General features: G+C 38.8%; 1 protein-coding gene across 1 annotated transcript; it reads right to left on the reverse strand.

Annotated features, from left to right (window-relative positions):
* Positions 1–19,955: 19,955 nt before the first annotated feature.
* LOC122039047 lies at positions 19,956–22,074 on the reverse strand. Its single transcript, XM_042599063.1, has 7 exons — positions 21,918–22,074; positions 21,585–21,847; positions 21,312–21,515; positions 20,713–20,820; positions 20,552–20,637; positions 20,143–20,470; positions 19,956–20,057 (listed from the first exon to the last, which is right to left on the reverse strand). Exons 1-7 carry the CDS (start codon positions 22,072–22,074, stop codon positions 19,956–19,958), a joined length of 1,248 nt encoding a protein of 415 aa, XP_042454997.1.
* Positions 22,075–25,593: the final 3,519 nt, after the last annotated feature.

The raw sequence follows: 25,593 nt of genomic DNA on the forward strand, positions 1-25,593 counted from the left end.
ATCATTAAAGATACCAATCCAAAGTATCAATCAACACATCAATCATGATTAGATAATTTCTAGACAAAAGTCCAACCAAGATTCCTTGGTTGGAATATATGAGTAAGATCTAGGAGTCAAATACACATGAATTATGTAATGACCTTCCCCATACTCAATTTATGTCTCTCCAACCTACTTATTCAAGGGATGCATAGTACATTTTGAATAAATTGGTTGTTCCTAGCATCTCACCCCATTTCTAGCAAACAAAAATAATTTGTTAAACCTTATCGTTTGTGTGAGATGTCCCCAAATTGCCCAAATCAGTTTCCCAATTACTCTTGTCATTTTAATAGTCCTCATTGATCATGGTGAAGTTCTAATGACCTAAGGAGCCAAACACATTCCCAACTCCCTCCTTAAATGACTAAATTCATTCTCCGGAAGGGGTTTTGTGAAGATATCGGCTAGGTTTGACTTTGACTCCACATATGTGAGCACAATGTCACCCCTAGCTACGTGATCTCTAATGAAGTGATGACGCACTTCAATGTGCTTGGTCCTAGAATGATGGACTGGATTTTTAGTTAGGTTGATCGTGCTAATGTTGTCACATAGCACTTGTACACCCTTATAAGAAAGTCCATAATCCTCTAGGGTGTGTATCATCCACAACAACTGTGATACACTCTCTCCCATGGCAATATATTCAGCCTCGGTCGTGGAGAGAGCAACACAATGTTGCTTCCGACTTGACCAACTAACTAAACATGAACCTAAAAATTGGCAACCCCCACTCGTACTTTTCCGATCCAATTTGCACCCAGCATAATCGGAGTCGGTATAACCTATCAAGTCAAATGATTCAGTACGAGGGTACCAAAGACCTACTCTAATTGTGCCTTTAAGGTATCTCAGAATTCTCTTAACTGCAATTAAGTGAGATTCCTTGGCACAGACTTGATACCTAGCGCACATGCCCACAGCAAAGAGTATGTCCGGTCGACTAGCTGTGAGATATAGAAGACTACCGATCATGCTTCTATATTGCGTTAGATCAACTGATTTTCCACTCTCATCATTGTCAAGGCGAGTGCTCGTCGCCATTAGAGTGTATACTTCCTTAGAATCACTCATTTTGAATTTCTTAAGCATCTCTTGAGTGTATTTTGCTTGATGGACATAAATGCCATCTCTAGTTTGTTTGATTTCTAGTCCAAGGAAGAATGTCAATTCTCCCACAAGACTCATTTCAAACTCACTTTCCATGTGAGTGATAAATTCATTTAAATAGCCCTTGTTATTTGAGCCACAAATTATGTCATCGACATATACTTGGGCTACAAAAATATTTTCACCATCTCGACGAAGAAATAGTGTTGGGTCTATTTGACCCCTTACAAAACCCTTTTCTAATAGATAAGTCGACAACCTTTCGTACCAAGCTCGAGGTGCTTGTTTTAGCCCATAAAGAGCTTTCTTGAGCTTGAACACGTGGTTTGGAGCTTCGGTATTCACAAACCCCGGTGGTTGTTCAACGTAGACTTCTTCTTTAATGAAACCATTTAAGAAGGCCGATTTAACGTCCATTTGATAGAGCTTGAAACCTCTATGTGCAGCAAAAGCTAGCATTGAACGAATGGACTCCAATCGTGCCACAGGAGCATAGGTCTCATCATAATCGAGGCCTTCAACTTGACTATAGCCCTTGGCTACTAGTCTTGCCTTGTTTCTTACTACCTCTCCCTTTTGGTTTAACTTATTTTTGAAGACCCATTTAGTTCCAATAATGGTGGTCTTCTTAGGTCTAGGAACCAAGTCCCACACTTGGCTTCTTTCAAATTGACCTAACTCGTCTTGCATAGCTATGATCCAATCAGGATCGTGCAATGCCTCATCAATTAATTTTGGTTCAATCTCTGAAATCAAAGCGACTTCATTAGACTCATTTCTGAAGAATGACCTAGTCCTAACCCCTTGTTGAATGTCTCCCACAATTTGGTCTTGGGGATGACTAGAGGCTATCCTAGATTGTCTTGGTGTTGATGGTGCCTCATGAGTGGTCTCACTAGGCACAGGCAAGGACTCAATATCTGGCAAAGGATCAGATTGAGTTCTTTGTTGTCTTTGCTCATCAACATCAGAGTCAACTTCGACTCGTTCTTCATTTTGATCATTCAAACTTAGATTTCTAAGTTCAAATTGAATTCTCCTATAGCCCTTGATTGATCATTTGAGTTAGGATTTCTTCAAAAGCTACATCAGAGGACTCTTCAATCAATTTAGTCCTATTGTTGTAGACTCGATAGGCTTTGCTGGTGAGCGAGTACCCAACCAGTATCCCCTCATCAGCCTTGGCCGAAAATTTTCCAAGATGGTCCTTGGTATTTAAAATGAACACCTTACAACCAAACACCCTAAGATGTTTAATTGTAGGCGGTTTCCCAAACCAAAGTTCATGGGGAGTCTTTCCTAAAAACCTATGTATCAGAATTCGGTTTTGCACATAGCAAGCTGTATTCACAGCTTCAGCCCATAAGTAGCTCGGTAGGGAGTACTCATGAAGCATGCTTCGTGCAGCCTCTTGTAAGACTCGGTTCTTTCTCTCCACAACCCCATTTTGCTGTGGGGTCCTTGGAGTAGAGAACTCATGCCTATATCCCTTTTCTTGACAAAACTCTAAAAACCTATGATTTTGAAATTCCCCACCATGATCACTTCTAATGGTTTTAATTGTTGTCGATTTTTCATTTTCAGTTCTTCTACAAAAGGAAATAAAAATATCTATAGTTTGGTCCTTATGTTTCAAGAAGAAAGTCCATGTGTATCTAGTAAAATCATCAACGATTACCAAACAATATCTACTTCCATTCAATGATATTACACTACTGCAATCAAAAAGGTCCATGTGCAATAAATCTAAAGCAGTAGATGTACTTACATTGCTTTTACCTTTATGGACAGCTTTTGTTTGCTTACCCTTTTGACATGCATCACATAGTTTGGTCTTGTGGAACTTGATGCTTGGTAAGCCTCGCACTAATCCTTGGTTGGCCAACTTCCAGATGTTCTTCATGTTTACATGTGCCAATCTTCTATGCCATAACCAAGACTCTTCTTCTTTCGACATGAAACACTTAATCAAAGCATTAGTAGCACTTTTAAATGATATTTGATAAATATTGTCAACCCTTGTGCCTACTAGTACCGTGTCAAGTGTGTCAATGTGTTTAACCAAACATTGACTTGAATGAAATTCAATTGTGTAACCCGTATCACACAATTGACTGACACTTAGGAGATTAAAGGTCATCCCCTTGACTAGAAGGACATTCTTGATATGAAGACATTCGGATATTTGAATGTCTCCAATTCCTACAACCTTAAGGCTACCATTATTACCAAAAGACACATTACCTCTACTTTTGTTTTGAATGGTAGTAAACAGTGATTTGTTCCCAGTCATGTGCTTGGAGCATCCACTATCAACAAACCAAGTTGATAGATGCTCCCCTCGACCAATGCCTACAATACACGAAAAATAGAGGTTTTAGGTACCCAAATCTTGGGACCTAATGCTTCTACAACGAAAGACCTAGGAACCCATGCCTTGGTCATACCTTTCCTAGTTCCATGAACTCTAGAAACATGTGATCTACTATTTTGAGTTCTAGACATTAGAGAAATGAAACTCGACTCCTTGGGTTGATACCCTAACCCGGCTTTGTTGTAAACTGCCCTTTGGGCATTTAGAATCATGTCTAGAGTCTTAGAGCTAGTTGAGAATTTCTCAAGCATTTTCTTGAGTTTCTCAACCTCACCCTTTAAGGCCTTGTTCTCATCCTCAAGGACTTCTAGATGTAGGTCATCGACCTCATCTTCCCTAAGGGTCCTTAAGGTTTTTACTTCTTCTTTCAACAATTTATTTTCTGTTTTTGACTTTTTAAGCAATGTAGATAAGTGAGTGATAGTTTTATAACACTTTTCTATATGAGAAGAGGTTACCTCTTCATCATCCGAAGATGATGAAGCCGTGGTTGAAGCGCTTGAGTCATCTCTCTCGGATTCGGACTCTTCCCTTGCCATGAGTGCCAATTGCCGAGTGCTCTTTTCCATCTTCTCTTCTTCCTCCGATGAGCTTGATGAGGACTCATCCCAAGTGGCCTTGAGAGCCTTCTTCTTCTTGGCTCTTTCCTCCTTCCTTTTGGCTCGTTCCTCCTTCCTCTTTAGTTTCGGACACTCGCTCCGAATGTGTCCTTTCTTGCTACACTCATAACATGTAATATTAGATTTATCAAAATTTTGATCATTAGTTTTACCTTTTCCTTTGTATCTTCGGCTTCTTCTCATAATCCTTCTTACGAAGTTTGCCATCTCACTTGACGATGACCCACTTTCATCATCAGATTCAGAAGAAGAGGTGGATGAGGAAATCTCCTTTTCCTTCTTCTTTTCCTTCTTCCTTCTTCCATCCTTGCTCTTTGGTCCTGCAAATAAAGCAATACCCTTCTCTTTTTGACCTTTGTTAGCAAGCTCATGAAGTTCCATTTCACAGAAAAATTCATCTAGTTTAACAATGGAAAGATCCTTGGATACCTTGTAGGCATCTACCATGGATGACCACAAGGCATTCCTAGGAAAAGATTTAAGAGCGTACCTTACTAGGTCACGGTTTTCTACCCGTTCATCCACGGAGTGGAGACCATTGATGATCTCCTTGAATCTCCCATGAAGTTCACTCACCGTTTCATTGTCCTTCATGGTTAGATTTTGGAGCTGATTCAAGAATAGGTCCCTCTTGGCAATCCGAGAATCTCGAGTTCCCTCTTGGAGCTCGATGAGTTTGTTCCATAGGTCTCTTGCACTTGAGAACGGACCTACCTTGACGAGTTGATCCTTGGCGATTCCACATTGCAAGGTGACCATAGCCTTGGCATCGGCTTGTGCTTTGCGGAGTTGTTCGGTAGACCACTTTGACGACTCGAGTTCCTTACCTTCTTCATCCTTTGGTGGTGTGAAACCTTCCTTGACTGAGAACCACATGGCTATGTCGGTTTTGAGGTAGTACTCCATGCGGCCCTTCCAATATTAAAAATCTGCTCCTTCGAAGTAAGGTGGACGGTTGGTGCTAAATCCCTCCTTCATGGCCATTGTTTTGCTCTTCGGGTTGTTAAGCCGAAATGAAGAGCACCAGGCTCTGATACCACTTGTTGGGACCTTAGATGGCTAGAGGGGGGTGAATAGCCTCTTTGAAAAACACTAAACACAAATTTCTTCAAGAACTTTGTTAGCACAGCGGAAATAGAAAACTAAAACAAGAAAGCACAACACACTAACTCAGAGATTTACGAGGTTCGGGGATAACTTGCCCCTACTCCTCGGCGTGTCCGTAAGGTGGACGAATCCTCTTGATCTTTCGGTAGATCACACCCCGGAAGCTATCCGGCTAAAGGATTCTCCTTCTCGGTGGAGTAACCTCTCCACAAAGTCTTTAAGAGCAGTAAGAAATTAAGCACAAGACTTACAGTAGTGGCTCAAATGAAATGATCAAAGGAAGCTCACAGCCACAATCAGCGAAGAACAAGCACACTGCTTCAATCTTCTAGAGAGTTTTTCTCCACAGTTTTTCACAGCAAGAGCACACAAAATCCTTGTCACGAGAGCCTCTCCTCTCCACCTTCATATGCCTCTCTGCTCTGTAACGGATCTCTGCCAAACCTGCAGCAAATCCCTGCAACCGTCCACGACGTCGCCAATCACACTTCTTCCTTGTCTGATTGTCTCAGCTCCCACCAATGGCATCCTCGTTTCCACTGGTACCTCTGAGCTTGAACCTATCAGCACAAGTCAAGCTGATTTCGACCAAACGGCTGCCAGCAGATCGCAAACGAGACGTTGCTACCAAAACTGGTTTGTCCGCAGCGAGACACAGCAAAAGCTTTTTGTTGCCTTCTACTAATGATCCTTAATTTGAATTCACCCAACATCGTAATCTGTAACCTGAAACTTCGAGAAAACTTGCAGCAGATGGTTAGAAACGAAATAGGTAAAAGCAATTGCGAATCGAAACAATAAGAGAAAGCGCAGAAAACAAGTATCACTGGATCGGTCGCCAGACCGATCCACGCTCTATTAACCCATCTGATCGGTCTGGGACCGATCAGTGCTTGCTCTGATCGGTCCCAAGACCGATCCACCCCTTCACGCAAATCTGGTAACGCTTTGATCGGTCCAGGACCGATCAGACTCACCGATCGGTCCGTAAGACCGACAAGATCCACCGCCATCGAGGATCATCGATCGGTCCCGGACCGATCAAGATACACTCGATGTGCTCGAGTGTTATCGATCGGTCCCGGACCGATCAAGATACACTCGATGTGCTCGAGTGTTATCGATCGGTCCCGATGCGAAGCGGATCGGTCTGCACCGATCATTGTGCCCGGATCGGTCTGCAGACCGATCCAAAACTGTGAGTCTCGAGTCAAGCTTCCAAGCTTGCTGTCCTCACTCCTGAAGGTCCAGAGAGCGTGCTACCGAACCCTCTCCGACCATACATGCCAAGCTTCCACACTTGGACTTCCCAATTGCCTGGTTTCACTCACCAGGACTTTCCAAATGCCTAACATCCCAGTTAGGACTTTCCCACTGCCTGGCTTCACTCACCAGGACTTTCCCGTGCCAAGCTCCTCGCTTGGACTTTTCCTAATCAGGTCAATCAGGTTAACCAAGTCAACCTTGATTAGTAATTAGTCTGAGTTAATTTAATATCTGATTCAAACTTAAATCAGTGTCAACATCAAAACAACATCCAGGTCAGACTGTATCAACACCAGTTACGGGCGACGTTTGACGAAACCAAAGTACATAACTCCTTATGTAGGGATCCATGGTGACTTCAGGTCTTAGGACTAGTAGTCATACTAATAGTCACATGAGAAAGTATATGACACTCATATAATGATCCATGATACTTTCTCATGGCGGGTCATTCAGTATAAATTCTCCAATACATACCCATGTGTCAACTTGATATCTCTATATCCATGACTTGTGAGATCAAGTCATCGAGTTGACCTACATGCTAGTCTTATTGCATTAACATTGTCCCTGAATGTTAATACTCGACTAGGAATGATTAAGAGTAGTGTTCCCTATATCATCTCACTATCTGTTCAACTGACCGATTGATATAGGTGAGAACCTTCTACTCAAGGACGCTATTATACTTAGTTTATTTGGCACCAATACAAGTAAGTATAATAACCAAAACAAATGCCTTTTATTTATATAAGAATATGATACAACAAGTCCATAATACAATCATCAAATGATTGACTCTAGGGCTCTAACTAACAATCTCCCACTAGCACTAGTGCCAATCAGTGTAGGCTCTAAGCCCCAATGACCTAGTGTGACCATCATGCTTCCTCTGTGCCAAAGCCTTGGTCAAGGGATCTGCGATGTTAGCCTCTGTAGGTACTCTGCATATCTTCACATCTCCTCTCTCGATAATCTCTCGAATGAGATGGAAGCGCCGTAGTATGTGTTTGGTCTGCTGGTGTGAGCGAGGTTCCTTCGCCTGTGCTATAGCTCCTTTGTTGTCACAATAGAGCTCAATATGGTCAGCGATACTGGGAACCACCCCAATTCAGTGATGAACTTATGGATCCAAACTGCCTCCTTTGCTGCCTCTGATGCAGCAATGTACTCGACCTCTGTCGTAGAATCAGCGACTGTGTCCTGCTTCGAACTCTTCCAGTTCACAGCACCACCATTAATGCCAAATACGAACCCTGACTGCGATCGATAATCATCCTGATCAGTCTGGAAGCTGGCATTAGTGTAACCCTTTACAGCTAGCTCATCATTACCTCTATATATCAAGAAATATTCTTTAGTCCTTCTTAAGTACTTAAGAATATTTTTGACCGTTATCCAGTGACTTTCACCTGGATCTGATTGGTATCTGCTCGTCATGCTCAAAGCATACGAGACATCAGGTCGAGTACATAGCATGGCGTAAATGATAGATCCTATGGCTGAGGCATAAGGGATCTGATCCATGCGGTCTCTCTCCTCTCTAGAAGAGGGACCTTCAGTCTTCGAAAGACTCACGCCATGTGACATCGGCAGAAATCCCTTCTTGGAGTTCTGCATGGCAAACCGAAGGAGTACCTTGTCAATATATGTACTCTGACTTAGGCCAAGCAATCTCTTAGATCTATCTCTATAGATCTGTATCCCTAGAATGCAGGATACCTCACCTAAGTCCTTCATTGAGAAACATGTCCCTAGCCAAGTCTTGACAGACTGTAGCAAAGAGATGTCCTTCTCAATGAGTAGTATGTCATCCACATACAATATGAGGAAGACAACTATGTCCCCTACAATCTTCTTGTAGACACAAGGCTCATCTTCGTTCTTGATGAAACCAAACTGTTTGATTGCATCATTGAATCGAAGATTCCAGCTCCGAAAAGCTTGCTTTAGTCCATAAATGGACCTATGCAGCTTGCATACTCTGCTAGTATGCTGTGGATCTACAAAACCCTCAGGTTGTGCCATGTACACATCCTCGAGCAGGTTTCCATTCAGAAACATGGTTTTGACATCCATATGCCATATCTCATAGTCATGGTATGCTGCAATAGCAAGCATGATCCGAATGGACTTAAACATCGCTACTGGAGAAAAGGTTTCATCATAGTCAATACCATGAATCTGCTTGAAACCTTTAGCTACCAAGCGACCCTTATAGATAAGTCCATCCATGTCAGTCTTTCTCTTAAACACCCACTTACACACAATGGGTTTTACCCCTTCAGGTGGATCAACCAAAGTCCATACTTGGTTGGTGTACATGGATTCTATCTCGGATCTCATGGCCTCTAGCCATTTCTCGGAATCTGGTCTCATCACAACTTCCTGATAGGTAGTAGGCTCATCCTCTATAAGCACAATGTCATCATGGTCAGACAAGAGAAATGAATATCTCTCAGGCTGACGACGTACCCTATCAGACCTGCGAAGAGGTATGTCTACTTGAACCGGTTGTTGTTCCTCAACTCTTTGTGGAACAACATCATCCACAACACTTTGTGGTTCCAGTTCAACTTCCATCGAGGCTTCAGTGCTATTGTTCGCATCTTGAACTTCTTCAAGATCGAACGTGCTCCCACTAGTCTTTCTAGAAACAAAGTCCCTTTCTAGAAAGTCCCCAGTCTTTGCCACAACTACCTTGTGCTGACTGGGAATGTAGAAGTAATATCCCTTAGTTTCCTTGGGATATCCAATAAAGTAGCACTTGTCAGATTTGGGTCCTAACTTGTCTGAGACTTGACGTCAAACGTAAGCCTCATAACCCCAAATCCTCATAAAAGACACCTGGGCATCTTTCCCAGTCCATATCCTATATGGTGTCTTTATCACAGCCTTGGATGGAACTCGGTTGAGTATAAAAGCTGTCGTGTCTAGAGCATAGCTCCAAAGGTTTGTCGGAAGATCTGTGTAACTCATCATAGATCGTACCATATCTAATAGGGTACGATTACTCCTTTCGGATACACCATTCCACTGTGGTGTTCCAGGGGGAGTGAGTTGGGATAGAATCCCACACTCAGCTAGATAGTCACGAAACTCATGGCTAAGGTATTCTCCACCTCGATCTGATCGAAGTATCTTAATACTCTTGCCAAGCTGGTTCTGTACTTTATTCTTGAATTCTTTGAACTTTTCAAAGGATTCTGACTTATGTGTCATCAAGTACACATAACCATATCTACTGAAGTCATCAGTAAATGTGATGAAGTACCTATAACAGCCTCTAGCAGCGACATTGAAAGGGCCACATACATCACTATGTATAAGTCCTAACAAATCAGTCGCTCTTTCGCTGTACCCACTAAAGGGAGTCTTGGTCATCTTTCCTAGTAGGCATGACTCGCACGTCTCATAAGATTCAAAATCAAATGAGTCCAGCAAACCATCCTTATGGAGCTGGGATAAGCGCTTGTCATTTATATGACCTAAGCGACAGTGCCAGAGATATGTTTGGTTCAGGTCATTTGACTTGAACCTCTTGGTATTTATGTTATAGATAGGGCTTTTAAGGTCTAGAATGTAGAGTCCGTTCATCTGAGGTACACTACAATAGAACATATCTTTTAAATAAACAGAACAACATTTGTCCTTTATAATAAAAGAGAAACCTTTCTTGTCTAAACAAGAAACTGAAATTATGTTCTTAGTTAATGCAGGCACATAACAACAATCATCCAACTCTAATACAAGCCCAGAGGGTAGAGATAGAAAATAAGTCCCTACAGCAATAGCAGCAACCCGTGCTCCATTGCCTACGCGTAGGTCCACCTCACCCTTTGACAATGCCCTGCTATTTCTTAGGGCCTGCATATTAGTACAAATGTGAGAAGCTGTAACGCCCCACCCCTCCTACTAAGGCGACGGGGGTTACTTGCGACACATACATACTTAACACAGCGGAAGTCTTACTTAGAGAATTTAAAAACTTTTTCTTACTTAAAAATCACCATAGACATCAAAGAACCACATAGCATACCTATCATAATTTTTTTGAGTCTTAATACCCAAAGACATACTTAAGGTCATGGAGTTATAAAATAAAAACATCAACATGGCATATTTCTTATTAAACAAAAAGCAGGTCTTTTCCTTTAGCCAGTCCACTACCGCACACATCCTTCTAGCCCTCCTGCTGCTCCCCTAGTACAACCATTCCTTGCCTTTATCTGTGGTACAAGAAAGTAAGCTGTGAGCACTCATGGCTCAGTAAGTTCCTTTCCTACTCACAAAAACCGTAAAGCATATTAAAATCACAAGTCATAAGGCATAAAGACAAATGTATCATGTCAAGAGCATATCATGACATATCGTAACATAACATAAAGTATCATGACATAACATAACATGATCATCAAACGTATCCTGTCATAGCATAACATCATCATAACTATCATGACATAATCATAAAGTATAAACATGGTAAACTCCTAACATATATCATGCAACATATGCATCATGTCTTTTGAAAACTTATACAATACATACTTAAACATAATTTCAACATGATTGGGGCCCCGGCTTGTACCACATACATAAATGTGCGCATCCTATGTAGGTCCAAGGTAGCAAGTCTTGAACCCTACAAGGCATACATACTAGGCCCGTTTCTTAGTCCATCGACCTAGGGGCACTTAGGAGCCCATCCCTAACGAGGCCCGTTTCTTAGTCCATCGACCCCGGGGCGCTTATGGAGCCCACCCTTGGTACAAGCCATACATAAAGTAAAGTAGCATGCCATACATAAAGTAAATTTCAACATGATTGGGGCCCCGGCTTGTACCACATACATAAATGTGCGCGTCCTATGTAGGTCCAAGGTAGCAAGTCTTGAACCCTACAAGGCATACATACTAGGCTCGTTTCTTAGTCCATCGACCTAGGGGCACTTAGGAGCCCATCCCTAACGAGGCCCGTTTCTTAGTCCATCGACCCCGGGGCGCTTATGGAGCCCACCCTTGGTACAAGCCATACATAAAGTAAAGTAGCATGTCATACATATCATAGTTCTTATTCTTTCATGCATATCATGTTTCTTGACATATCATAAAACATGCATTTTTTTGGGCACACAGCACATGCATGAATCATAGCATACAACATGAACATATCACTTATCATATCATAAAGCATACATATTTGGGCACACAGCACATGCATGAATCATAAGCTTGCATAATGAACATATCATTTTATCATATCCTAAAGCATGCATGATTGAACACATAGCACATACATGGATCATAAGCATACATAAAAGAGCATATCACTTATCATAAAAAGACATAACCATTCATGGAATCATTAAATAACATCTCTTGATTCATTCATAGAATGTGAGGTACATCTAGGTCACTAAACCCATATGGCCGAAAGTCATGAGTAGAGGCATGATCTCTAGACAACATACAAACATAAAAATCTCCTGCTATCTTCACATACTAGCATAAAAAGGTCATAAGCATGTTAACCTAAATTTTTAAGCCCTCCTAGGTTTCCAATTCTTCCATGGCCGAAACCTTTCATGAAGAGAAGTCAAGTTCTAAGCAACATGCAAACATGTAAACCCTAAACCCATACCATATCATATTTCATAAGGAACTACTTAAGCATATTTAGTTTGGGTTCTAAGTTCCTTAAGCTCCTAATCTTATCATGGCCGAACCCTAGCATGTCTCATTCTAGGTTACAAGTAGTATGGAAGTGTTGAACCTTAAGCCAATATCTTATACATTTTCATGAGGAACAACATAAGCACATTTGTTTTAAGTTTCAAACTTCCTAGACCCATTAACTTGTAGTGGCCGAACCATATCTATCATGGAACTAGGTTTTTAGTGGCATAAGAGCATGAAAAACACAACTACATTTCATAGCATACATCACAAGACATCATAAGCATATACAAGTTGGGTTCTAAATTTTCTCTAGGCCTTTAAACTTGTAGTGGCCGAAACACATCAAGCATGAAATTAAGTTTCTAGTGGCATAAGAGCATGGTAACCACAACTACATTTCCTAGTACTTATCACAAGAAACATCATGAACATATGTAAGTTGGTTTCAAAATTTCTCTAGGCCTTTACACTAGTATTGGACGAAACCTATCAAGCATGAAGCTAAGTTTCTAGTGGCATAAGAGCATGGAAACCACAACTACATTTCATAGTACTTATCACAAGAAACATCATGAACATATATAAGTTGGGTTCTAAGTTTTCCTAGGCCTTTAATCCAAAGGTGGCCGAAACATGTGAGCTTGGTTTTGTTTTTCATATGGCCTAAAAGCATGGAAAACCCTACACAATTTTCATGGCATCATAACAAGGAACAACATGAGTAAACATTTGTTAAAAATCTACACATCCTAGCTTTAAAACTTAGTGTGGCCGAAAGTTACATGTAACCAAAATTCTATGTAACAAACAACCATAAAAACATCAACTAGTTTCATATCATTTATCAAGAAGGTCATGAGCCTCCTAGCCTTGGTTTAAACTTTCCTAGACTTCAAATCTCATCATAACCGAATCTTCATAAGCATGAAATAAGATTCATAACTAACATACAATCATGGCATAACATTTTAGCTTCATGTCTTGTCTTAGGAGAAATCTTAGCATGCTTAGTTTTAGGTTTAAAACTCTCCTAGGCCTTTACTTCTTCCATGGCCGAATATTCATGAGCATGGAAAATGGAGTTTCAAACAACATACAAGTAAGAGGAAAGGTTAACAACATCATTATCATAGGGTACATAATACAAGAATAAGGAAACATGCTTAGTTGAGTCTTAAGCTTACCTAGTCCTCTTGTTCATGCTTGGCCGAGAGTCTAAGGTTCATGGATCTAAGTTTTCATTATTCACTCTAGTATGGAAACCTTAGATTAACCTCTTACATAAAACACATGTCATAAGAAAAATCATAAGCATAAATAGTTACAAATTTCATAGACTCTTCTTCTTGTTTTTGGCCGAATTTTCATAAAGCAAGTCCTAGGTTTTTAAGCGATCTATCTTCATGGAAAACCATATAAACTATTGTACCACAGGTGAGGGGAAGCTTACCTAGTGTTCACTTGTTAATCTTTAAAGAATTGGTACCCTTGGTGAAGAGGAAGAAGGGAGCTTCTTCTTCTAGCACTCCTTTTGATTTCTCTTGCTTGGAAGGGTACACCTTGAAGGCTCCTTCTTGTAGTTTAGTTTTCTCTTAGGGAGAAACCTAAACTTGTCTTGTGGAGATGAGGGAGGAGGCTTCTAGTTTCGGCAAGGGGGAAGGAAAAAAATGAAATCCTTTAGTTCCTTTCCTTTTTATGCTAAGTGGGTGGAAGTTACAAAGATGAACTTTGCTTCCTTTCCTCCTTAATTCATGCATGTATTTTTCTAATGAGAATATGTCCTCATTCCTTCCCCTTAACTCTTCTCTTCATTGTTCTCTTAAACTCCACGAAAATAGAGAAGAAAAAGGAAGAAAGACAACTTGTCTTTTGCTACTCCTTTTCTTAACCAAGAGGTAAACAAGGGGAAGAAAGTTACTTGATTTTCTCTTGTTCCCTCACTTAATTATATCTTTACTTTTAACTACAATTCCCATCATTTCCTATTCACATGTTATTCCTTATCCTAGTGGTTATCATACATAATTTTATTTCCATCCTTTGTGAGAGGTTCAAGGTTCAAACCTTCACCTCTTCTTTTATTTCTCTTATTTCTTTTTTTTCTTTTTGATTCTTCTAACCTTTATGCTCTAAAGCAACTAACACCCATATACTTATCTCATAATTTTGTGGGTGTTACAGAAGCACATCCAGTATCTAATACCCATGATGAAGAAATAGATAGATTGACTTTTATAACATATATAACTGAAGTGGAAGTCTCACTTCGCTTCTTCTTAAGATTTTTCAGGTACATCTTGCAGTTCCTCTTCCAGTGCCTGGTCTGACCGCAGTGGAAGCAGGTAGCATCCTTGGCGACCCCTCCTTTAGGCTTCAGTGCCTTGCCTTTGCCCTTGGCTTGGGACTTTCCTTTACCTTTGGGCTTGCCCTTGCCCTTGTGTTTCTGAACCATCAGAACAGAGCTCAACAGTTCTTAACATGCTAAGCAGCTCAGGCAGCGGCTTGTCAATTTTGTTCATATTGTAGTTTAGAACGAACTGACTATAGCTATCCAGCAAGGATTGCAAGATCAGGTCAGTGGCCAGCTCTTGGCCAAGCGGGAATCCCAACCTCTATAGGTTTTCTATGTACCCAATCATTTTGAGTACATATGGGCCTACGGGAGCCCCATCTGACATCTTGCACTGAAACAGTGCCCTTGAGATCTCAAATCTCTCATGCCGTGCTTGTCCTTGATATAGTTGACGAAGATGTTCAACCATATCGTAAGCACCCATCAACTCGTGTTGCTTCTGAAGCTCAGAGTTCATGGTTGCGAGCATTAGACAGGACACATCTAATGCGCCATCTTGATGCTTCTTGTAAGCATCTTTATCTGCTCGCGTGGCATTGGCAGGAGGAGCCTCCGGAATGGGCTGCTCCAGAACGTACAGTTTACATTCCTGGGTGAGAACTATTCTTAAGTTCCTGTACCAGTCAAGGAAATTTGCTCCGTTGAGCTTGTCCTTCTCAAGGACTGAACACAGGGAGAAGGAGTTCGTATTCGACGTCATGGTTATCTACAACAGAAAAATGCAGAAAATAAATATCATATTCTTTTAAATCATTTAATTAGACCTTTAACTAAATGATGCTCCCACTGAATTCTATAATTCATGTGGGACAAGATCCACATCATACTAACCCTTGAGTTAGCTTTGGCTAATACGCCCAAGATTTAGTATGATCGGTAGGTAACGATTTACCAATTACATCTCTATGCAACTCTTGTTTATAGGATCATTATCCGCAGTTATATTAAAACTTGAGTTAGCTTTGGCTAATACGCCCAAGAATTAATATAAATGTGATTTATGTCCTATCTTTCCAACCATTGAAATAATGCCTATAGTTGTACTCGATCCAACCGAGTTAACTAGGAATACTCAATCTAATTGAGTTTATACTCGCCCATGCGTTGATAAGCGGGACCAAGATTGTCCCTCCGTACCCTACCAAGATAATATGTGTTGCTCTGCTTTGGCAGATTCAACAACACATGTGATCGAGGTAGTGATAGGTATCACGGCATGGTAGGCATTAGAGTTGATGCGATTTAGATCTAATCTAATCGTCGATGTGTATCAAATACGCGATAGATCTAATCTAATCGAAAGGGTGCATCTTGTACACGATTTAGATCTAATCTAATCGTTAGGCACTAATTAATTACTAATCATGCATCACATACACACAAGCAATTAATTAAATTAATTCGTGATTAGTCATGGCCCTACTACAATCTTCTCAAGCCAATGAGAAGATCGGATGGTCAGCCTAGGGTCAACAACTTCTCAAGCTCCTCCCTTTGATCGCCTTGTGTTGCTCGCGCCCTCCTCGTAACTCCGTCTCGAGTGGACCTTCCACCGCTCCAATTTTGTACATTACAATTTTGAAACTCGAGTTACATTCGAGTCTAAACTAATTTACAACAAGAATATATAATAGAGAAAGGTACGACGCGCAGGTCGCGAATCAAATGTACAACACGCACAACACAAATGACGGCGCGCAGGCCGTAATATGAATTACAACACAAATCCAATCAGACTGGGTCTTTTGGGCCATGAATATCACAAATTATACATAATTCTAAATTATGTAATTTTCATAATTTTCTGTAATTTTAATACTAATTTTTACAATTTTTATGAGTAAAATTTCCCGGAGGTCCCGTTTAGCAATTTTCGTGCGCAATAGCGGAACGAATCCCCTTGCGGGGCCAGGGGCAGCGCCCCTACCTGCGATCTAACCATCGCGAGTGTCCCTAAGCGATCCTACAGTGCCTTAGTCCGCTGTCCCAAAAAGTTTTGGGGCGAAACCTTGCCGTTTCGGAAAAATCTTCTCGGTAGTCGAAGCCTACAAGTGTATAAACACTTGTGCTTCGCTTCTACGAGAAAATTACTCATAAAAAACCATAAAAACTTAAATTTATAGAAAATCACAGAAGCTATATTTTTCATAAAAATCAAAATAAACTCGTACAAGTCTTCGCACGTGGCTCTGATACCACTGTTGGATTCTTCGGGCCGCGAAAACCGCTTTTCGCGTCGCGGAAACCCCGAAACCCCTAGCCACGGATCCGTGAGAAGTAAAAACTTTCGAAAACAAAAATTACGAGTACGAGTTTACTAACCTATAGATCTACACTAGAACTATATGTTAAGAGTTTACCCTTGATGTGTGCCATTCGCGAATCCCGCTCGTCCAAGGTGCCGGATCTCAAATTGTCAAAGTAGACAACCCTCTAGAAGTATCCACATGAACAAAATTAGGTGGAGGAGACCAAACAAAGGTGTGCTAGCACCTATGGTGTTCGGCCAAGAAAGGAGAGGGAGAGCTTGAGGAGAGCTTGAGGAAGAAGATGAGAGTTACTTCACAAAATGAAAACTCATCTTGCAATTGATGTGGCCGGCCACATTAAGAGGAGTTGTAACCTCCATGGAATGCTAAGAGTCACAACTCTTGGTAACTCCCATGAGGTGGCATCCCACTTAAGCAACCATAATGATGTGGAGCATCATCATTGGCCCACTCAATATCAACTCACCAATGAGGTGGCATAAAGTCAAGTCAAACTTGACTCTTCATCTTCCTCTCAAGTCAAGTCAAACTTGACTTAATCTCTCTCATGGTTGATCTAATCCAACCATTTAATTCAAGCCAATTTAATATAATGAATCTAATTCATTTAATTAAATTGTTTCAATGAGTCATAATCTAAATTAGACTCATTGAACACATGAATCAACTTGAGTCCAACTCAATTAGCCCAATTAGGATTACTCTTAATCCAATTTGATTCATCAAATGAATCTAATCCTCTTGGTTCATCATATGAACCTAATCTCCATCTAATTGTCCTTAGTGTGTGACCCTATAGGTTCTTGTAATGTTGGCAATGCCCCTAAATCCATTTAGGAGTATAAGTAATGAGCGGTATCTAGCAATACATCATTACTACCCAAGTTACAAGAATGTTGAGATCCAACATCACCTTGTGACTACTAATTGTGACTCCTCACAATATATGACAAGTGTCCTTCTATCCTAGACATCTAGATTGATCAATGTGAGGCATAGACCGTGTCATCCTCTGACCAATCTAAATCTTGATCTCCAAGTAGACTCACTAAATCAAATGAGCTCAATATCTCATATTGACTCACTTGGGCATGGCCATGCACTTCGTGGTCTCACTCTATCAAGAATATCGATGTCGCTCCCATCATATAGGAGGGATAGATCCCATCTACATCACTCACATCCCTCTGTATAATTCGTTATATACCCAGTAATCGCCTTTATAGTCCACCCAGTTACAGGTGACGTTTGACGAAACCAAAGTACATAACACTACAAAAAAATAAGGGTTTAGCAGCGATTTTTCAAGGCCTATACCAGCGGTTTACGACCGTTGCTAACCCTATTGCACCGGTTTTGTAACCGGTGCAGGTGTTGGCGACACTAAATGCAACCGAAACGGTAATACTGACCGGTGGTTTAAACTTATAAACCGCTTCTAATGCCTAACAATAGCAGCGGTCGTACGGTGGGCCTTTAAGAGCGGGTAGTAACCGCGTATATAGATCAATATGGGTCGCCTTAAGGTGGACCTTTAGGAGCGGTTAGTAACCGATTCTGAAGGTCAACTTTTACAAACAGTTAAAACCGGTCTTATAACTTACTTTGCAATTTAAAAATGACGTTTTAGAAGTGGTCTAAAACTGACACAGAAGGATGATTTATTAGAGGCGGTTGTAAACCATTTTAGAAAATAGTCGTTTAGATGCGGTTGTAACCGATCCTATAAGTTTATTATACAACAGTGACACTATCTATAGGAGCAGTTTTAAACCGCCTCTAAATATACATAATTACCATATTTAAAAATGCTTTTATATCATATTGTACCTATAGATTTCCAAAATAAATGCTCAATTTAAATCAATTGATAATATTAATATTTCACTGCACAAATCTAATTTATAGTCATAACACAATTTGGATTACCAAATAAACAAGTCATATTCATATTTAAGTTCAAAATATTCATAACATACATTTAACACCACACTATACCACTAATACAATCCTTTCTTTAATTCCCAAAATATATAGAAACTTCAATAACAAGTTTTCTCCACCAATAAAGCATCAAAAGACATTTGCTTCAAGCGACAAAAGGCATTTGCTCCAACCTTCAATAGCAACCTTCAAAAAAATGCAAACTTCAAATAATGCAAAGACATATAGAAGGGAAAAAGACATAAAAGACTATATAGCTATAAAGAATGATGAATACCCTTGCGACTTTAGTAGTTGGAAAAAAAATACAATACAGGATGAAATAGAAAATTTAGACAAGATCAAGGCACAAAGCAGCTATACATGGTCTTCATAAACTACTTTAACTCGTTCAATGCTTATCTAGTCAAGGTTGTGAGATATGATATTGCAGATCTACAAGATTTCCATCATCAACAAAACTCAATATGAACCATGAAATATCCAAGTTAAATTCTATAAGGAATAAACAACTTTTTTAGAATTTTAGAGAGACCATGGTAAAGGATATCTCATTGTAGCACCTGTATAGAGGAAGTAGTCTGTAGTTTAATATCTCAAGGAGCAATATAGACATTCCAGGCTTGTTCAAAAAAGATAATGATCGTTGGGTCAAATTCTGCAGATACAAAAAATAAAGTTACAAAAGAGCACATTGTTCTAGTATATTGCTAGCAAGCAAATAATGTAAATTTATCAATTAGGTAAGGTTTTTTTTTTTCGGTTGAACAATTCAATTTCCTGAACCAGTACAGCAGAGGTCACTTCAGTGAGGTAAATTTTTATAGTTAACAGCTCCAATCAGAGCTATCATACATAGCATTTCAATTAAGTTGAGAGATGATCAAAATTGATGCAATAACCAAAGCAAGATTTGATCTTACTGCTTAAGAAGCCAGAAAAGGCATCGCACTAAGCAATTAACATCAGCCAAAATCATACTTTGAGACTTTAATGAAGTCATACTTTACGACTTTAATGACTATATACTAACTTGATAAAATAGTAAACTTATAGAGTCACAAAATGGAGTTTGACCTTGAACCTAATTCAAAATTTAATTGTTTCCAGTTTAATTGTGATAAACAAGATGAGCTGCTAAAACTTCATCTTAACAAAAACATTTCTATTTAAAAATTTCTAACCTGTCTAGTTATTATTTGATTCTGGTGATGGGGAGGATCTACATCTATTTCCTTCCGCAGTTGATGAAACTTGTTGTTGCATAATATTTGTAAGCATAGCTGCCATCTACAAAAATAAATAAATTTGCTATCATGTACTTAACTATACAAATAATTTTAAACAAATTCTTTTATTTTATTAATGTTATTACCTGTGCCGGTAATGATTCAGGTCCATGAGAACCTCCAGCACTACCCGACATCATATTGAGCATTACCCATGCAAAATTTTGAAATTGATCATTTTCTTTCATTTGTCTTTTCATCTGCTCTATTTCCATTTGTCGTTGTGCTTCTCGCAACTCCATATCTTTAATTTTCTCTCCCATTTCCTTAAATTTGTCCGTCATATCTGAATTAGAGTGATAGTCTTGCCAATACATTGAGCTACGTTTACATAGCTCTGGGAACACTTGACTAGGCAGCGCACCAGCTCCTAAACATCGTACCCGACCAGAATGCTCGGGTCCAAAAACCTCACTATATATTGAATAAAATTAAAGTTGAACCATTTGCAACAGCTTTTACAAAAATGAAATGAAATTAAAAAAATATTATTACCGAAATGCCTCCTCATGGACTTCTATTGGTTGTGTTCCTTCAGGTTTATCTTGAAGGTGACGATCCACAGTCTCTTTAAGTATATTCTAACAAGAAAATAAATTGTTAATAGAATAAAAATATATTTAAAAGTCGACTTAAAAAGTGAAATATATTATTACCTCAATTCGTATTGCCTCGTCATCAATAAGGGCGCCTCCTTTCTTTCTACTTCTTCGACTCAATCGTTGTATTTCAATACGACTCGATTTTCTTCCATTTTCTTGAGACTAACAGGATAACAAATCCACATTTAGCACCAAATATTAATAACATAAATTCTTCTATTTGCATAACAACTTATAGAAAGAAAATAAAACAATAATAAATTACATTGGTTGTAATTATATAAATTACAGTAATAACAACTTACAGTAATAAATTCTATTTATATAAATTCTTCAAAAACTAACTATATACATTACATTGCTTGTAATCAATTTCTAGAATCCCATAAAACCTTGGAACTTCAAGGATAAGAGCATGAAAGTGTAAAACAGTAAATAAGCAATGTGAAACTAACTGTAAGAAAGAAAAGAAATAATTTTGATTCTTACAAATTTATATTCCAATGATGGAATATTAGTGCGTCCTTGTGCATGAGTCCCTTTCTTTTTGTTCGCATTTTCTCTATTGATTTTTGAAGTTTTCTGGCACAAAAATTTATAAGGAAATTATAACATCTATAACATATATAAAAAACTATTAATACTAGTTGTACCTCGGTAGACTTCCAATAGTTACATAAAACTTCCCATGTTTGAAGTGTAAAGCCATGAGGAATGGGTTGTATTGCAACAAGCTCTTCTAGTGGAGTATTTGAATCATAAGATGTAGCTTTCACTTTGGTCCTCCACCTTCTCCACGCATCCCCCATCATTTGCATTATAACTCTTCTATGGCAATTGGAGATACAGAAACGTGCCTATAAACATAAAATAAAATATGTACATGATTTAAATTCATAATTGAAATTATGATCTTGTAAACTTACAGTAACAAGTTTCCATGCATCATTCAAGCGATTTGTCGGCATTTTTCTCCAATCTAAAAAGCTCAGGGGCAACACAACTCCATTCCGTGCAATAGTCCCAATAAAATTTGCAAGAGTCGGTTGTAGATCACCGTAAGGCTGTCCCCTTTCATTGAATTTCACTACCAGCATATGATCGGGATGTAATGCATGAATATCTCTCATAATAGTCTTGCCACGTTTTCTTTTCTGAGCTTGGGATGAAGACATGATCTCATTTTCATCTGAAAAATATAATTTTCACTTAGTGTTGCAAAAAATAATTTTCTATTCATATCCAAAAACATTTTTCACCTTGCTCATTAACCTCCTCATTTTGTAGCTCTAATGGTGAATGAGATGTTGTATCTTGTGATTCATTTTCATGATCAACTCCTCTATTACTCGATTCTTCTCTCGTAGATCGTCTTTGGCTATTTTGTATTAGCTTTCGCATTCTTTTGTTTGCCATTTTCAAAAGTTACCTACAAATCACAATATAGAAATATGAATGAAGTTTGAAGTGTAAAATCTGAAATTGTCATAAAATGTTCAAGCATAATAACAAAAGAGAACAAATTTTCTGCATTAAAAAAATATCTAGATAATTAACTCAGATATCAATAACAAAAGAGAAACAATGTTCCGCATTAAAAACACACAAGGAATGAATTGTATTAGTCAAAATGCATAACTCTAGTAGCTGTAAGAAAAGATTTCTGTCAAAAAAAATTTAATCTAGTTGAAGTGGTTGAAGACCTACTTGAGCTGAAAATCACTATAAACAATAGCATAAATAGAGTTGGTGATGACAACACTAAAGAAATACTAACGAAAACAGAACTATGTTGTTCATCATGCTGCCTTCTTTAGTGATATTTACCATATAAAAGTTATACAAAATTAATCTGATTTGATGAAGATTCAAAGGGATCGAAAGATAACATAATTGAGAACATCTAAATGATTGGCTCAAGTATCATCAATGACGTGGAAACTTTAGACCTTGTACACCATATATTTCTTTCAAACTATATCACAAAATAAGGGGAAAAAACTAAAACAGAAGCTCTAACAACACGAACTACATCAAACCTGATAAATGTAACTGCAAAACAATGCTAATAAAGAGTGCTACAAGGATATTTGTATACTTCTCAAATTCCATAAAAAAGTATCAAGAACATTGCCAGTGATTTTGTCTCGGCATTGCTCAAACATCCTTTGACTTGAACTGCCTATATCAAGAGATTCATCCCTTTGACAAAACCCATAAAAAAAACCCTAAACAAATTCCAAAAGCAAAAGCCTTTACCTGCAAAGAGTCGAAGGATCAAAGACAGGGCAAAGAGAGGTTGAAGTATAAAAACTCTAACAGCAGATAGGATTCGAAAATAGGTCTAATAATCTGTAGAAGGCTTCCAAAATCAATATTAAGCAACATAATAAAAAATCAGAATTAGAGGATGAAGGAAACAGCGGCGGAAGGAATCAGCGGCGGAAGGAAGAGGCGGAGGTTATGGTAGCTGCGTACCTGGGAGGAGACGGAGGTTCCTGGCTGTGTGACTAGAAGAGGCGGAGGTCGGAGGCTCGTCGACGATGGGATGAAGGTGAGTGTGTTTGTGGTCTGTGGAAGGCGACGAGGCGACTTTAGTGGGAATGTAAATTATGTTAAGGTAATGTGAGGGGAGGGAATTAATAGCGGGAATGTGAAATTTGGGTGCGGGAATGTGAAATTTGGGTGGAGTCTTATTTTTATTGTATTAATATTCATATTTTGTTTAATTAATTTAATTTATTAAAATAATTTTAAAAAATAGGGAATGTAAATTATGTTAAGGCAATGGAATTTTGATTAATATTCTAGACCTGGACCGATCAGGCTCCAACCTGATCGGTCTGGGAGTCGCCTGATCGGTCTGTGGACCGATCAGTCCCTAGGCTGATCGGTCCCCAGACCGATCAGCCAACTCTCTGTGAGAGTTGGCTTCGAAGCCTGATCGGTCTGTGGACCGATCAGGCTATAGGTGGATCGGTCCCCAGACCGATCCCCCTACCTTCTTTGCCTCTGATCGTTTCCTGATCGGTCTGGTGACCGATCAGATAACTTACAGTGAGCCACTGTTTGGTTTCTGATCGGTCACCAGACCGATCAGAAAACCAATAGTATCACTGGATCGGTCTGCTGACCGATCCAATGCCCATGTGGATTTAGAAGGCCAACCAGTAAAGAAGCCCACTTATCACTAGCACATAACACTTACTCACTTCATTTCCACAATTGAATACTAGAGTACTTTTAAACATCAGAAATATGATTTTATAAGAAATTAGAAATCAGATTGAGAAATCAGAAATCAGAAATCAAATTCATAAACAAATCAGATTCAGCAAATAAATTCTGATTTCTGAAACAAATCAGATTCAGTATTAGAAATCAGATTGAGAAATAAATTCTGATTTCTGAAATTGCCTTCCATAAACCTGCACATATTCCTCCAAATTGGCACAATGGCAACTCAACAACAACATTTTGAAAACAGGTTTCTCAATTTCTGAATTGTAATTGCTCAAAAATCAGATATAGAAATTAGAAATCAGCTTTCATTTCAGAAATCAGATTCAGCAAATAATTCTGTGGTTGCTGAAATAAAACTCAGCAGAACACCTTCACTTCATTTTCAGAATTGTGACTTCCAAGAGATTACAACTGAGTTCATGGAGAGTTCAAATAAGTAACAATTCCCTTTTTCCATATTGATTTGTACTCATAATACATTAGAAAAAATTCTTATTGATAGAGCTTTAGAATAATGAACGAAAACACAAAAATCAACTAAAGCTTTCATCATCTGTTTCATTGTTCACAACTGGAAGAACATCAACTATTGAGCCCTCTACATCAGTTCTAATTAATTCAACATCTAATCTATTTACATCACCTAATATTGATTCCATATTAGAAAATTATTATGAATAAAATGCATCGTATCCATATCATCTTCATTGCCCATGTTATACGTATCTCTTGGTGTGTGACGAATGGCGCAGTACCAATCCTCCTCCTTTGGATCACGAACATAATAAATCATTTGAGCTTGCGTAGCCAAAATAAAAGGTTCATGTTCCTCACGTTCTCCTGTATGTATCAAGCGTGAAAAATTCAGCATTGAAAATCCAAATGGATCAATTTTGAAACCTGTAGTAGTGTTAACCCAATCGCATCGAAAAAGAACAATTCGTCCACGACCACCATAATCAAGTGAGATGACATCAGTTAGTCGACCATAATAGATTGACTCATGATCATCATTATCATGCATCGCCTGCACCATAACCCCACTATTCTGGACCTTTTTGTTTGTTTCAGATTCCACCGTGCGAAATGCAAAACCATTTATGTTGAACCCATGATAACTAAATGCTACTGGATTTGGACCACGCGAAAGCACCCGAAGATCTAAGTCATCGATTCGTTCATTTGCTCGATCAACCTGTAAGGTACACATATAATTTTTACAGTAAAAAAATTAACAAGTCCATTTATTAAAAATTTGTAATATAAAATAAATCACATATATTACTTACTCGTCTTGCAAACCATTCTAGAAATTGCATTCTAACCATGTCATCCAACTGAGAATTACTTGGGCGTTGGCCATATCTATGTCTTCTCTTCAATTCATTTTTTATTTCACTGTTCAATATCAACATTAATATATAATTAAAACAAATTATTGATCATAAAACAATAAAATATTATGCAAAAAATCAAAAAAATAGTATTACTTACTCACGATATGGTTGCAACACTGTACAATTAGAGAGAATATATCTATGAGCTTGAGTTAGAGTTTTGTCATCTAAGGTAACTACTTGAAACCCTTTTGTTGGTCGCCCTACATGTGGAAACATCGAGAGTGTGGGAAACTCATCATTTGGTGTCTCTTTATGTCGTGTTCCGGGATTGTTTAATGAGATGTTACCATCT

Source organism: Zingiber officinale, chromosome 1B (genome assembly GCF_018446385.1).
Source record: "Zingiber officinale cultivar Zhangliang chromosome 1B, Zo_v1.1, whole genome shotgun sequence".
Lineage (NCBI taxonomy): Eukaryota > Viridiplantae > Streptophyta > Magnoliopsida > Zingiberales > Zingiberaceae > Zingiber > Zingiber officinale.